A 17172-nucleotide genomic window follows, 5' to 3' on the forward strand; every position below is an offset into this window, starting at 1 on the left:
TCATGGGGCCTTTTATCGCGTCTTGCAATAATCAGTACATCTTGCTGGCAGTCGATTATGTCTCAAAATGGGTCGAAGTTAAAGCTTTACCGACAAATGATGCAAAGGTAGTGCTAAATTTTCTTCATAAGCAAATTTTCACAAGGTTTGGAACACCTCGGGTAATCATAAGTGATGAAGGATCGCATTTTTACAACCGTAAGTTCACTTCTATGATGCAGCGTTATAATGTGAATCATCGAGTAGCTACTGCCTATCATCCGTAAACAAATGGTCAAGCGGAAGTGTTTAACAGAGAGATAAAGTGTATTCTAGAGAAGGTTGTTTGTCCGTCAAGGAAGGATTGGTCTTTAAAGCTCGATGAAGCTGTTTGGGCTTACAGAACAACATACAAAACTCCACTTGGGATGTCACCGTTTCAGTTGGTGTATGGTAAGGGATGTCATCTACCGGCGGAGCTTGAGCATAAGGCCTACTGGGCATTGAAGAAATTGAACCTGGATTTAGATGCAGCTGGTAAGAAAAGAATGCTTCAGCTTAATGAACTTGATGAATTTCGACTTCAAGCGTACGAGAATAACAAAATGTATAAGGAAAAGGTGAAGAGGTGGCACGATAGGAAGCTACATCCTAAGTTATTAGTGCCAGGGCAACAAGTTCTTTTATTCAACTCTCGGCTCCGACTTTTTCCTGGGAAGTTGAAATTAAGGTGGTCTGGACCTTTTATTGTCAAAACTGTGTTTTCACATGGAGCGGTGGAAATTTTTGAGAATGATTCGGACCAAGCATTCAAGGTTAACGGTCAGCGGTTGAAGCACTACTATGGGGACATGGCAAACCGAGAGGTGGTTAGTGCCATTTTGTTGACTACTTGAGAAAGGTACGGAACGTCAAGCTAATGACGAAAAAGAAGCGCTGCGTGGGAGGCAACCCATGAATTGCTGTTACAGGAACCCTTAGAAGTTAATAACCTATCCAAAAATACAAAAAAATCAGAAAACAGGGGCTGAAAAAAAAAAATTCCAGAGACCCTCTGCGCGCCCGCGCAGCTATGCTGAGCGGCCGCGCAGCTTGCTGCGCGCCCGCGCAGATATGCTGAGCGGCCGCGCAGGGGTCGAGTTCCAGAAATTTTTTACAGTTCAGGGAAAAAAAAAACAAACAAAAAACACAAAAACAGTTTTAGCCCATAAACCCACGAATTGTTCCCACTACCCCACCATTTTATCCCTTAATTCCCAAACCCTAATCTAATCCACACCCTATATATACATACACCTATCCTACATATCTCCCACAAAACTTCATACACTTAAACCCTCTCACAAACATCAAAAATCAGTTCTTACACACTTTTATTCACGAATCAATGGCACCCAAGAGAGCACGCACTATTGACAGCAGCAGCACAGTTCCTACTGCTGATTCATCGAGGGGTACTGCTGCAAGGCCTCGGTTAACTGACAGAGCTGCGGAGGAGGAGGAGTACACTAGGCTGTTGGGGAAGCCGATTCTGAAGGAGAGGGGGTTTTTACCATCAGGGAGGGATGGTGAGTTGTTGCCCATGATTGCAGAGAAGGGGTGGATAGCTTTTTGTGAGTCACCCGAAGCAGTACCGATGAGCGTTGTTCGCGAGTTCTACGCGAACGCAAAGGCTGAAAAGAATGGGTTTTCTGTAGTCCGTGGGCTGACGGTTGATTATCATCCTGCTGCGATTCGCCGTGTGATTGGACAGCGAGAGAGGAAGCCCGAGGAGGAGAACTGGAATGAAAAGACTGCTGAGGATTTTGACTTAGATTTGATTTGTGTGACTCTCTGTCGACCGGGCACAGTTTGGAACCGCAGTCCAGCCAATAATGAGTATCGTCACTTTCCGGTGATCGCCATGAACAGGTATGCCCGTGCATGGAATGCATTTATATGTGCTAATATTTTGCCTTCTTCACATGCACACGAGGTCACAGTTGAGAGAGCACAGCTGTTGTGGGGAATTCTGAATGAGGAATACTATGTGGACCTTGGTGAGTTTATCTACCAAGGAATTCTGAAGTTTTTGAGGGGAGCAAAGCATATGAACATCCCTTATGCATCCACGGTTACGAAGCTATGCCGAGCAGTGGGAGTGAACTGGCCGGCTCATGAGCAGTTGCAGTTGCCAGCAGCTCCGATAGATTCTGGCACTCTGAATGGGATGCAGGAGTGGACCGGTGGTGAGCCTGAGGAGCATGGGCTGGGTTATCGTCTTCCAGGAGGGCGTCCAGCACGAGGTGCTACTATGGCTAGGCCAGGGCGTGGTGAGGCTGGTTCTTCGAGAGCTCAGGAGGGTGCTGGGATGGGTGATGCCCAGTATAGGAGGCTTTCACGGCGGATGGATGTCATGTATGAGACGCAGAGCAGGTTTGCTCAGGAGCTCACCCTTGCGTTAGGGACTGCTTTTCGAGGCCTTGGAGCTGATATCCAGTGGCCAGTTTTTGGTGAGGACTCTGCATACCCACCGCCTGATACTCCACCCACTGAGGGTGATGATGATGATGACTCCGAGTAGGTATACCCTGTGTTCCTTTCTACTACTTTCACTGAGGACAGTGAAGATTTTTAGTTTGGGGGTGGTAGTTAAGGAATATTGTGTGTGTGTCATTTAGTTGCATATTCATGATAGTTTAGTTCATATAGTTGCATAATTTATGCCATTTAGTTTTTTTTATGAATGTCATGTAGCTCATGCATTTACCATGATCCCTTTTGCAATAAGTTATCGACTGAATTGTGATATTGATGCGAGTGTAGTGATAGCATTAAAGTGATATTAAGTTGTGTAGGTTGATATGCATGCTAGAAACAATTATAAGTCCACTAAGTCTTAAAGAGTGCGTAAGGGCTAGATTGTTGTTATGATTTGGTTGTTTTCAAGGTCAATCTACTTATTATGCTTAGAATTCGATTATAGGTTCTTAGTGATAAAGACATGAAAAAAGAAAAAATTTTGGAGAAAAAAGTATGGAAGTTGTTGCTAGTTGTGGCTAGGCGTCAAATGGCTAGTAGCCGGCTCGCATATGTTGCGAGTAGTCTAGGGTTGAGCAAGATGGAGCGAAACGCACTTGCTCAGAAGTTAAAAATATATATATATATATATATATATATATATATATATATTGCATAATTGATCAAGAGTGGGCTCTTTGGTATTCGAGTTATTAAGTTCTTAGGGGACTTTGTGCCTAGTGACCTAAGGCTTTTAGAGTCTGGGATCCGCTAACCTAACGCTCGTTACATGGATACCATTGTATAAGTCTTTTGTGGACCTCACTCATTGCACGGTCAAATAAGCATTTGAGTTGTAAATAAAAAGCACAATTCCGTAGTAAGCTCCAGAGTTCTTGTAGTGTTGTATATCACTTTGTGCCTAGAATTTTTATTCTTTGTATAATCGTAGGATTGCCTTGAGGATAGTCTAGTCATAGTAATTGGTCTAGTTCCGAAGCATATCTGTTAAGCATTTGCACACACCACGTTTCTGGCTGTATGTCTGTTTGCATGAGTTTATTGATCTTTAGTTGTCTAACTGCATTCGTTGAGATGTGACAATTTGGTTGGTTAATTGTAGTAAGGGGGATCGTTGCATTTTCATATAGATTGCATTCATGCATATTTTTATTTGTTTTTGAGTCTGTGACGCTTGAGGACAAGCATCGATTTAAGTTTGGGGGTGTGATAAGTGGCATTTTATACCACTTAGAACGTCTTAAAATGGCTTAAATTGGTGTCTTGAAATCAAGTATTTTGTGTATTTGATGCGTTTTTCTAGTGTTTATGCATTTCAGGGTATTAGTTGCATTTCGGGGGAGGAATCATCAAGAATAAGGCTTGGCATGTGTTCACCATTGCGAGAGGAAAGGAACTGCCCCAGATTACGGCGAAGAAACGGAGCAAACCTGGATTTTTTCCAGTAGAGGCCTGCGCGCCCGCGCAGCAATGCTGAGCGGCCGCGCAGCAACCTGCGCGCCCGCGCAGCTATGCTGAGCGGCCGCGTAGGGTCGGGGGAAAAGATAAATTATTTTAGACTTCTACTTCTGTTTGGCTTCCAACTTCTATGTAATCTGAGTTTTATGGGACTATTATATAGGTAGATTTGAGACGTTTTCACAGAGAGTATTAAGGGGATTATGTTTTAGATTGTGTTTTACGCAAGAAGCGAATGAGATAAGGAAGAAGACCGATTTAGCACACCGCAACGAAGAGGAAGCATATTTTCTTGTGATTCTTGTTTCGTTGTAACGTTGGATGCTAGTTTTCTTGCTTTGACTTATTTACTCTTGTGACGTACTCTGTTTTAATATAATTAGTTTATTTATTATTTTCTTGTGTTTGTTTGTCATGATTTCATATGAACCCATGATGGCGATAAGTTCTATTATGGGCTAATCGTGATCATGGGGTTGCAACGGATTTATTATGGAATTCTTTAGTTAATTGTTTAATACTTTAGTGTGTGAAGATTGCATGATATCTAGTATTGGTTGTGCGTATTCGTCTTATGTGCGTCGCGAACATATAAGATAGGGTGTTAATCTCTTGTGAAGCGACGGTGGATCTTGAGATTTAGAACTTGCCATGCTAGCATAGGTTCATGTACGTTGAGCATGATTAATGGGTAACTCTAACAGTTTTATTTGCCCTATGTAATCAAAAGGGATAACTTGTGCTTAAATCGTTGTGTTGTCAATTTCTGTAGACATATAGGAACTCAACATAATTGATGACTATTCAACTTCTATCTTAATTGTGGATGCTTGGTAGAATGGTATTAGTACAATGAAAGTTGGCTTTTATCAGTTTCGTGTTATTCGATTAATATCATCACTGTCACATGCTAAAGGTAATAACAATGGCTATAGAAGGAAGTAATAATGAAGTTGTGATCTCATGAGTGTTTTATTATTGATAAATTGAAGTGTTAGTTAAGTGGTTAATTAAGTAGTTAATTATAGTTAATATTTAATCAACAATCTTAAGTGTTATTATCTTAACATTGAGAAGTAATCATACATTGGTGAGTGAGTTTAATTAGACAATAATTTAGTCTGAGTCTCTGAGGGAACGAACTAGAAAGTATTCTATATTACTTGCGAACGCGTATACTTGCGTGAATATTAGTGCGTGTTTTCGCCCTAACAATAATATGAGAAATATATGGATGATGAACCATATTACAACTACATATAATCATAGGTTGTATCATTATATCATATTTTGGTATTTGAACAATTATAGAATACTAGTTTAAAAGCCGTGCGATTCATAAATTATTTTAAATATTATAAATATTTTTTAAAAATAAATTGAATTAAAAATTTAAAAATATAATATTTGTTCATATATCTTATTATTTTATTTTATATCGGATCAAAGTAAACATTATTTTGTTTGAGTTAGTCTAGTTTTGCTTCTTCTTCAATTAATTGTAAAATACTCTTTTAGTATAGATAAATGCATATCTTATATTATTTTGATTTAGTACGACGGTATCATACAAACTAACGAATACTCTCTAATTTCGTTCAAATAAAATATTTTGGATAAAATAGATATAGAAGAAACCCCGTAATAGTATAAGCATGTTATATCAACCAAATCCAAGTGATTATATATATTTAGGTTGTTTCTAATTTTATTTTATTCCAGTGTGAAATATTATTTTATTTTAATCCGGTTAAAAATATTATTTTAGTTTAACCCGAATGAGTAGTATATATTATTTCGTTTTAGGTTTTAGCCCGATTTCATTATGTTGACCAATGAATTACCTTTCAATTATAAGGTAATTGAGAAAATAACGTGTTTTAGTTAACCCGCTTCTCAAAGGCGAGGTTCTGAAAGAAAGCGAAGCAATTGGTTTATATTTTAATTAGAATTTAAAATAGATTTAAAATAATAGGTTCCAAAAATAATGAAGGACGGAAAATTAATTAAAATAATATGAATAATTAAATAAGGGTAACTAAATAATTAAAATCAACATGATTAAACAAAAATCGGGTTAAAAATCGGGAATAATCGGATTAATCAGTCAAAAATCGGGCTCATTGGTAAAGATTTGAAAAAATATTTAGAAAAATAAAAAAAATAAAAAAATATATAAATTTATAAAATATTTAAGAAAAATAAAAAACTCATATACATATTTAATATTTTAAGTGATTAAATATTAATTTTTTTAATTTTTCATCCCAAATTAATCTCAATTCAAAAGTTAGATCTTAAAAATTATATTTATTTTAATAATATTTTATATTTTAAATTTATTTATATATATTTTTATAATAGTCAAATAATTATATGTATATAAATAAAAATAATGATAAATTAGTTCCAATTAATGACCGTATTAAGCACATTAGAGTTAATCCCAGATCACATGATTAGAGCATTTTCAAGAGACTCTTAGCTCACTCTTTAAAAATAATATAAAAAATTAGGTACGTAGGTTCATCTCCAATAATAATTTTTAAACTCACTCTTTATTTACTATTTTATAATTTAAAGTACACTAAGGACAAAAGAAGAAGAGGGAGAGAGAAAGAAAGTGGAGATATTATTTTAATATAAAATGTAAGTTAAAAGTTAGGTAAAAAAATTTGGAATTGAGGAGAGAGAAGATACTTTTAAGCTTTTAAAGAGCCTCTAAGAGCCATTGGGTTAAAATAGAGATAACTATTGCTATAATTTGAAACCAAAAATTAATTTTTGATGCTAAAATAAAAGTTGAACTCCAATGTTAGTTTCATAACTAGTTTCAAATTTATATAAATTTTTTAACTTCTACTTAATTTAATATTGTTTTGATAATTTAAGATGTACAAGACAATAATTATTTAACTTTTCCCCTTCATTTATAATATATGATGTGGCAATGATGAATATATGCATCCTTAGTTTCAAATATGAAATCAATGATGCATATATGCATATTTGAATCTAAGAATAACATCCTTAAATTTTCTCTTATTTCTGCCTCCTCAAACCCTAAAAAGAACTCTCTCAGCTCTCTTTTTTCTAGCCGCCGTTCGGGGCTTCCGTCAGTTTTCACCGGTGGAAAGCCCCAAATCATCTATTTTCCTTGCTTTGTTCGTGTTTTTTAATAATACTCCTCCCCGGTTAAGGATTTTTATCGTTCAATATTGTATTTTTGTTTGATAAAATCTTTGTTGGGTGAGATTTGTTCCCAATTTATTTGAGTTTTGTTTATTGAGCTTGGTGTGTTTTTTGGTGTGTTTTGGTGTGATTCGATGTCCAGGACGTTAGATCTGCTGGATTTTCAGAGGTTTAATTCAGTGAGATTGCAATTACGATCGATATCTCAAACTGGTTTTGGTGAAGCGATACATGTGTATATATCAATTTCAACAAATCGGTTGATTGTGTCTTCATAAAGACTAGATTAATCAGCGATATGATCTATTTTATGTTTGTTCGACTCGATTGTTCTTGTAGATGCCGTATGGCTTTTCATTATTGAATTAATTCTGATTTTTTTTCAAAAAGAATAACATCCTTTTAGAGTCGAGTATTTGTACATTTGGTGCAATAATATAGTAATAGCACCAAAAATAGCATTACATTGACTTGCTTTAAGAATTTCTTGGAATTTAAATTTTAACATCATTCTCTATTTTTAAACTTAAGAATTCATATAAAGAGTTTATCAGAGATGATATCCTTATGCCTCCCCTTTTAAGTCCCATTTACGAAGGCCGTGAGATGTTCGAGACTGGGATGATAAAGTGCGAAACATATGCCGAAGTTGTGTCAAACCATAGACATATTTGGTATATATGCCAATATATACTCTATAGCAATATTTCAGTTAATTAAATTTATAGTAAATTTGTTGTTTTAATTTTTTTTTTGTTTGCTGCATATCGCATATGGATATGGAATTTATTTACTCTTTCATTACACCTTATTCTGGTCTAATTCTAAATGTGGCTCAAGGGTAAATTAAACCTTGAGTTGACATGTGTCTGAGAATTCAACTTCTTCCTTCGGTATTTGCAATTTCTTGTCACATTAAAGTTAAAAATGTTCATCCAAAAAAGATTTTCAATCTTGTCAATTTTGCATTAACCGTAAATAGAATTTTATAAGAAAACTAAAGGAACTTGAATACAGAAAAGAAAATCATTTCAATACAAACCAACAGAAAGTATATATAATTGTAAATTTTACACTTTATAGCATAGGAGCAGATGCTTACATTCAAATTCAAAAAGGAATGCTAACATAACAGAAGAAAATTTTAATGGGTATTATGCTTTGTGTTGTGCTTCACAAAGAGCATTGTAAGTTGGCCAAGGACAGGGAAATTGATCTCGCTTAAATCAGGAGCAGGAGCAGCCTCTGCTTTGACCTTGTCAGCAATATTGTTATCCTCTTCCGGTGATGCATTATCTTGTTTATGTCTGGAGTATCCTCCTGCCCAATTACCATTAATCTTGCTTTCTCGAGAACCTTGGGTACCCAGTCCTCTGGCTTGACCATTCTTGGTAAAATTGTCAGATTTTGCTTCCTTGAGAGGCGCCGCTGGAGCACTCGTCAAAGTCGATTTTTCGGACTTGTGCTGCTTCTCAAGGGCCTTCTGCTCCTCATATTCTTTCAAAGTCTTCAAAGTCATATCTAATTTCTTGCTCTCGGCTTCTCTAGCAAGCCATCGTTGTTGGTTAGCAAGTCATCGTTCTTTACGTTCGGCTTCTCTAGCAAGCCAGTCTTCCTTTGGGAGAGCCACATGAGTAGGTTGTACATTACGCTGATGATGACCATTATTGTTAAAATACCTCTGGCCATTCACAGCATTACCTCCATGGCCAGGAGTTATCTTCTTGTTCTGGGCCTCGGCTTTCTTCTTTTTAGCGGCAAGCTTCTTCTGTTGGAGTTTCTTGTTTTGAGCGTCAATCTTCTTCTGTTGAGCAACAGTCTTCTTGTGTTCCTCCACAACCTTCTTAACCTCAGCAGTCTTGACAGCAACGATGGTGGAAGCCTCGCGATCTTCCTCGACGCCCAAGAGAGCAAAAGCATTAGCCAAAGTATTATTCATGATTCGATACCTTTGTGTTATGAACCGTGTAATGGGACATTGTCCTTGCATTTATAGGCGTCCTCCTCACATCGATCGACTAGCGATTTATTAACCCTATATGCAATTTCTAATCATAAAAGGAAAATAAGATTAGAAAACAATATGGGAAAAGGCACCACTTTTGCGGGGCCTTCAAACAAATACTATTTAATTCATGTTTTTTGAAAAACTGAAATTTAACTTTGATATAGTAAAATAATTTCATAATGCAATCAATTAATTAAAATATTCTTTTCTAAAAGTTATAATTTCAATGTACATATAATTTTGATTTAAAATTTGATCAATATCATCACTTAAAAATTAAATAAAATTAATATTTTGATATGGATTGATGGAGCATTGTATTCTAAAAATTCCAGATTTGACCGATCAATCCTCAACAAGATATCCGGTTAATCTTCATGAATTATTCTTATCCTTATACTATGAATAAATTATTAGATATGAAATAAAACTTAAATTATTATTAAACAGTTATGAAATATATAAACAGGTATGTCTGCCAATTAGTTCGATTACTGCAGTAAATAAAGCGAGATCGAAAAGGTGACGTGGGGATACGGTGACAGAGTGTATTAAAAGGAGATGTGGGTGACAGTTGATGACTTGTGATTCGAAAGAGAATTAAGAAACACCCTTTTTTCTCAACTCAACATCTGCCACCACATTTTTATTACTTCACAATTCACATTACGAATCCATAGATTCATACACCACCAATGGCGGATCTCAGTCACCGGACGGAGATCTCCTTCGCCGGTACCTTCTTTTGTAGTGCCTTCGCCGCTTGTTTCGCCGAAGTATTCTCTCTCTCTCTCTCTCTCTCTCTCTCTCTCTCTCTCTCTCTCCCTCCCTCCCTCCCTCCCTCCCCCTCCCCGATTAGTTATAATTGTGCATTTCTCAATCAAAATGTACTTGATTAATTTATTTTTGTGTGTGTGATGGCTGAGCTTTTATGATTTTCTAGAACTAAGCTTTGGATTGTGTAAATATAGCCATTAGATTGATATCATCAAAAGTTGTTAGCTACTATTTGTTAGTACTCGAGACTCTGAGACTTCAAGAGATTGCATAATTTGTATGATCAAAGTTGTAAATACCTTTTTATTTCGATTTTTTGGATGAGAGTATCTATTGTACTGTATTCCCCAATGTATGTGTCACATTGTTTAAGCCAATGCAATTTACCGTTACATATGAGTTCTATAGTCACTATGTAGTTCAAATTGTTTCGCGACTTCGGATTTAGCAGTGTTTCTAGTTTTAATTTGAATCTAGGGTCAGGAGGTTTGATTTGTAAAAAATGTCGCAATAGATCTGTCATATATTATTATGATGATTGTATGCGACTGTCTTTTGAAAAACGTAAAGAAGAGGTTATTGTCTGTCCTTGATTAAGTAATTAATTTAAAAAGCCTATGTGAGTTTTCAAATTATTTAAAATAAGCTTAAACCCTTAAAGATGTTCAATGTTTATCACTGTATAAGGATCATCTATTTTTTGGTATGAATTGAAGAGAGAACAATCTTGTGGTGATGATCACGAACTACGATGTCTTTATGTTGCTTAGGTGTGTACCATTCCCCTGGACACTGCTAAAGTTAGACTACAACTTCAGAAACGGACAGTTTTGGGAGAAGGAACTGGTCCACCCAAGTACAAGGGAGTGTTCGGCACAATTGCCACTATTGCTAGGGAAGAAGGCTTATCGGCTCTCTGGAAAGGCATCATTCCAGGATTACATCGCCAGTTCATATATGGAGGGCTAAGGATTGGCTTGTATGAGCCTGTATGTACTAAACTAGATAACCATTTGTATTATACATTTCTCGTAAATCGTAATTAATGCTCACTATTAAAACTACCTGTAATACAGGTCAAGGCCTTTTTGGGCAGTGATTATGTTGGGAATGTCTCTCTATTCCAAAAGATACTTGCTGCTCTGATTACCGGTAATGCAATTTGCTGACTATTGCTCTATTCAAAGTAATCAACCAATCATGTCTGATCTCAATAAATAATTTGCAGCAATCACTATTTTCCTCTTATAAAAGATTGTCAAATTTCAACTTGTTTACCTCTATCTTTTTTAGTGGATATTTTTCTTTTACTGTGCAGGTGCCATAGCAATTTCAGTGGCTAATCCAACTGATCTTGTCAAAGTTCGACTGCAATCAGAAGGTAAATTGCCTGCTGGTGTTGCTAGGCGTTATTCTAGCGCGCTGAGTGCTTATTACGCCATAGTGCAACAGGTAATTCTCTTACTAATTGGCGAATAGATATATTTATAGCTTTACTATTTACAGCTAACCATAACTAAACCAGGAAGGACTTTCTGCTTTGTGGACTGGACTGGGTGCCAATATTGCACGAAATGCAACCATAAATGCAGCGGAACTTGCAAGTTATGATCAAGTGAAGCAGGTAGCCTTGTCGAGTTTACTGTCTGAAATAACATTAAAGGTGTCATTATACTGATATACTTGCTATGCACACTCATTTTTTGTGTCTTCCAATCTGTTTAAATTTTCTTATTTATGCAGACGATTATGCAAATTCCAGGGTTTTCGGATAATATTTTCACTCATCTACTAGCAGGCTTAGGAGCTGGGTTCTTTGCAGTTTGCATTGGATCTCCTTTTGACGTGGTATATTTATCCTCTCTGCTTGGTTATTTAATTTTGTTGTATTTTGAAGTAGTCAAAATTGATGCTGAGAAATGAATTTGAATATATTAAAATATATTATAGAAATTTCAAAGACTGGTAACAGCGTATGGTCAAGAAGCTCCAACTTTTTTTATCTTTTCTGTTTTGAGTCCTTTGTTACACATTGTGGACGTGTTAAGTTATGACACCGGTTAGTTCTGAACTGCAGATGTCAGTATGTGTATGAATGTAGAACCACAACAGTCAGCAACAACTCAACTGACATCTATATTCAGAATGGAACAACAGTAATAAACTTAGGACTAACAGTAATACGTCATAAGGTGAGAAGCTTTCACCATCTTCTATATGTCATTTGGATTAACAACCTTTTCTAATGTAACAAGGAAATCAATGAGTACATTATCTCTTGATATTGATTACATTATTTTGGATAAGCTCAATTCTGATGTTTTTTGGTTAATCAGAATGCACACGCAACATGCATGCCCCACTAAATATGAACCCTCAGGATTCTGTAAAGGGGTACAGGGTAGTACCACAACTTACAAAACTTATATATTCACATGCTCTAACAAAGAAAAAATATATATTTAATTATTCATTAATTTTTTGTTAAGTCAAGTTTTCACTATTGACTTAATTACACTATTGCTCTAAATTCACTATTGACTTTTCAGTATTCACCTTGAACTCCACAGAATTCATTATTTCTTTGAATAAGTGAAACTGAATTCATTTACTAGCCTGTTGCAGTTTTATTTGCTGTCTGGAGTCACTCAGTAGCTAGTCCAAATTTGAGAGGCATCAATCATTTCTGCAGGGGTATCTCTTTTTAGAGTGTAGTTATGTTAAACCAAAGATAGGAATTCCTGTCACCCGAGTCCGTGGTTGAGTAACTGTTAATAATATGGATACAGTTTACACTATATGATTGACATTAATATGAAGTATTGTCATTATCATGTTTAATATCAGACCCTATTGATGCATGCACCTGCTAAGAATTCTTGATATCTTACTGGAACTGGTTCAAATCTGTTCCCTGGGAATGCATGAAATAGTCAGAGTTGTGAAAATATGGATGTACCTTGTAATGTTTAAGATATTAAAATCACTGTGCTTTAACAATAGGCATATGTACGTTTTCACTTGAACAAAAATAATGCTTAAGATTGGCTACAAAAGAAATTAAAGCATATAAAAGAAGCGAGGATTTCGATAACTGTAGCAATAGGTATATATATTTATATATTTATGAAAGCTTTTTTTATGATGATTTGATAAGATTGGGTAACTATAACATAAACGTTAGTGGCAGGCTATGTTTCTTTCATGAATTAGTAAATATCTTCCTATAGTACACTACATCTAATGCTCAAGTTATCATATGGACTTCATTTTAATCATTCTTTATTTCATTTAATGGGATAAATAACACTTTAAGAGAGGGTTGACACGTGGAATTAGTAGCCGTTCCAAAATGAACCAACGATTTTTATAAGGATAGTCTAGGCCTAGAGGAAACTATTTTAAGAGACTAAATACTCCTTCTAGTCCATTATATATGTTGTTTGACTTTTCACACAATATATTGAAAATCTACATCTATAATAAACTATTAGAAGCAAACATGTGTATAATTGGTTGTAGTTTGGTTTAGCATTGGTTTAATCATAGAAATGATAATGGCTGTTAGATTTTGAGTAAATAATTGGGAACCTTCAGATCCATACTAAATAATATTCTATATTAAAATACTCTACTAAATGCATAAGATTCGAATCCTGTCAACAACATATTAGAATTAATAACTTAGATTATTAGTTCTAAACAATACATGTCATTAATTAAACAACTTTTATTATTACTATATAATATTATCAAAAGTATAATCCCGTAAAGTTACAATTTTAACCAACATAAATTTTTAATCCTAATTTCATTACATTAAAACATCTATTAAAAAAGCAATTATTTAAAAAAATATATAATTTATTAAAAGAAGCCGATGCACAGAGTATAAGCTAGTATAGTTAAATTAATAACTTTTAATTTTTTTCTGAATAAAAAAATTAGTATATATACTTCTATTTTGAAAGTTTAAATTTTATTTATTTTAACTCTGTATTTGGAGAACTTTGAGATGTGTGCAAAAAGATTATGTAATGAAGCAGAGGGAGTATGATGAAACAAATGCAAATGGTAAATAATGCGGTGATTATCAATTTGAAACAACAAACATTTCATTCGAGTACTTTGGCGCAACAAACATCATGATGTTCTTTAGACAAAATTTTGTATTGCAAAATTTCTTTACTAGACCAAAGAGCTTTGGCCTTCTCGTATTTTCATTAAAATACTTAGTTGTAATATGCTATTAACCTTGTAATTGCTTATATTTCAGGTAAAATCTAGAATGATGGGAGATACGATCTACAAAGGCGCCTTAGATTGTTTTATAAAAACTTTAGCGACTGAGGTATAATGATATCCACTTGAGTTTATATTGTCTTGTTATATTGATGTTCATCATTGTTTTTGTGATTTCTTGTAATTGGGGATTGAAAGTTTAGTTTGTAAACTATTAGGTAGATTAAATTTTGAAATTATCATACTTTCGTCATTATGATTGATAGAGGATATTTTTTCGTTTGTTTTAATTCCTTTCAAGTCTACAATGACCAGTTTAAAATGATCAAACAGAAATCTATTTAGCAAACTTTAAATTCTAAAATTTAAAGAAGCAACTCTGTTGTCTTTTTACACACACACACACATGTGCGTGTGTCTGTGTAGGGACCAACTCTTGTATGTATATAGGGTCTATTAATATGTATACTACAAATAATTTTAAAGTTACAAATAAGATTCACTGAAATACAAATTACTGGCTTTTAGTTTGGCAGAGTAGTTTGTATTAGACCGTGCCCCTAACATGAAGGCAAATTTCGCCTACTTTGTGTATCTAATTTACTTAGAGTATACAATATAAGAAAATCATGTTTTAAGTTGTGTTGTGCTTTATTTCTTAGTGTGAAATTTGAAACTTTGCGGTTGCAAATGTGCCTCATTCTTTATTGTTTAGATGTATTATGTTCTTTGATGGTAGATGCATATGTGCTTGATGGTTTTATCTTGAATATAAGTTGCCAAAAGCAAGAATGTTTTTGTTTCAAATGTATGAAATCTACGATGTTTCAGTTACTGAACTTAGCAATATTTCCAACAAGTATTAACTGCTGTTGCTTTTGCAGGGTCCTTATGCTTTTTACAAAGGCTTCCTTCTAAATTTTGGTCGTCTAGGATCTTGGAATGTAATTATGTTCTTGGTGCTTGAGCAAGTAAGATTACATGTCCTTTTTTTGGGATACTATCTAATGTGAATTACTTTAATAGTTTTATGATAATCATTGTTTTTACTGGTTCTTTGAACTTCGAAAGGAAACCAATATTGTCGGTGCTTAACAAACTTGGATAATTTTTTGGTAGAGCCAAGGTTTATTTTTCTTTTACATCTGAATGCTTTTAAAATCATCTCTACAGGCAGAACATTTCACTTCTGTCTTCCCCAGTGAACCTTAGTAATAAACACATAATCTCGAATTGGCTCATAATTTGGCATGCATCTGTCCTTGCAATATCCCACTGTCTTTACCAATACTTATGTATTGTATTTATGCAATTCCACATTACATGATTTTGCGTTAAAGTTTATTACCCATTGATAAAATCAGCAGCAAATACCAATGTAGGGTCTTAAGATTTTTACTAAGATTGTAGAGGTAATAACCCCATCAACATGTCTTGCGAAGCTTATTTTCATGGTCTTATGCCGCTATACTCCCCATACCAACATATTAGCCAGACATCTGTGTTTTTGCTCACCTGTCAATAGATTTTAAGGATATCCGAACTTGTTTATAAGTGGCTTATCCAGTTGTATCTGAAATTCCTAAACAATATTACATTAGCGCTTTTTGGATTTTTAGCTAATTAACTAAAGACATTATTTTAATTATTTATGTCAGGTCAAGAGTTTGTTTTTCCTTGAAGCTTAATGTACAGCACCAGAAGTATATATATATATCTTTTTATTATCAGCATCAGGGAAGACTGCTTGCTTTTTATTGAAATACTACCTTAGGTTATCAGCATCAGGTAATGTCCTTTAGGCTCGGTCTTGCTTTCACGAAGTTTAAGTGCTTTTATGGAGGTTGGCAAATCAACTTACGGGCTTGCTTACTGAAGGAAGGCATTTAAGTTGCATGTGGGGACACTCGATTTTGCAATTGGAAGTTCGGCATGTCAGCTAAATCAGAGCACAGGGTAACTTTTTACATCATTTAATACATATATCACAAAGTGCTGGAAAAACAAGACTTTGGATGAGTTGTACAAGTTCAAGAATGAGTGCAAGAATTCAGTTATATTTTTTTTGTTCCCATTTAGGTTGGACGAATTAGCAATATATGAATTTACTTGTGTAACATTTATCGATACCTAATGATCCTATCTGTTTGAAATAAACTTTATCATATAATGGATTTGTGTAGGCAAGTGAGTGTTGTTCATTTGAAGTCTACTTCTAGAGGCGTACTATAAGACCGTTACAACGATTATGCTATGCATACTTTTCTTAAGCATACGAAAATTAATATTCGAACTCATGACCTTTTTCCCACCAAGGATGGAGAGCGTCCTCCCACCAACAATCAAAATGAATCCTGAAGCCTCATTCTGCCATCAATTATCTCGGTATATGGGCTAATTTTGAGCTGACTCGACTTGCTAATGAGCTCAGGGGCATAGCTAGTCACTAGTGGAAGATAGGCTTGACATTAGGACGGGAAGATAGGCTTCGCCTCGAGACGGTTATGGGGAAGAGTACAAGGAGGGACTTGATTTTCACATCGTGAGATGAGATAAGGCAAACATTAGACATGTAAGCTCAGTTCAGTTCAAGCTCCGAGAGCTTATTCTTGTATTTTATCTCACCATGTAGAGAAGTGCTCTTTTCAGCTACATAGTTCGGAAAATGCTTCGTAACATAGTAAGCTACAGAATTTGCCGTTTTAGGCAAGTAAACATTGGGTAAACACCGGTAGTTTTTGCCATTTTTCCGAATCTTGAATCCTGGACCACGAGATCTAAATTTTCTTTTTGGGGTAGGTAAGAGCGTTCTAACATCTCTACAGGTTTTTAAAATTTAACATTTACAAGTGTGAAAACTTAAAATTTTATAAACATCATGATTAGAATCTGCAAGTTTATAGCATATGGTAGTTTTATGATAAATAGGCCTTCCTGCCTTTAAAGGGTGTACTATATCTTCTGGTAAGTCCCAACTACCCATGTACCCATCAATA

At 34.9% G+C, this 17172-nt stretch overlaps 1 protein-coding gene across 5 annotated transcripts; it reads left to right on the forward strand.

Annotated features, from left to right (window-relative positions):
* Nucleotides 1-9707: 9707 nt before the first annotated feature.
* LOC141707263 (mitochondrial uncoupling protein 2-like) lies at nt 9708-16358 on the forward strand. 5 transcript variants are annotated; one of them, XM_074510322.1, is made up of 10 exons: nt 9708-9933; nt 10705-10923; nt 11011-11086; nt 11253-11386; nt 11460-11558; nt 11678-11782; nt 14211-14285; nt 15061-15147; nt 15951-15964; nt 16059-16358. In XM_074510322.1, the coding sequence occupies exons 1-10, from the start codon at nt 9853-9855 to the stop codon at nt 16117-16119; spliced, it is 951 nt and encodes a 316-aa protein (XP_074366423.1). In that variant the 5' UTR covers nt 9708-9852; the 3' UTR covers nt 16120-16358. The 5 variants fall into 5 exon arrangements, 3 of the variants coding, with proteins under 3 accessions (XP_074366423.1, XP_074366425.1, XP_074366424.1); XR_012569016.1 differs by having other exon boundaries at nt 9712-9933; nt 15835-15964; XM_074510324.1 differs by having other exon boundaries at nt 9710-9933; nt 15951-16358.
* The last annotated feature ends 814 nt before the right edge of the window (nt 16359-17172 follow it).

The sequence above is a fragment of the Apium graveolens genome, chromosome 2 (assembly GCF_009905375.1).
Source record: "Apium graveolens cultivar Ventura chromosome 2, ASM990537v1, whole genome shotgun sequence".
NCBI classification, from domain to species: Eukaryota; Viridiplantae; Streptophyta; class Magnoliopsida; order Apiales; family Apiaceae; genus Apium; species Apium graveolens.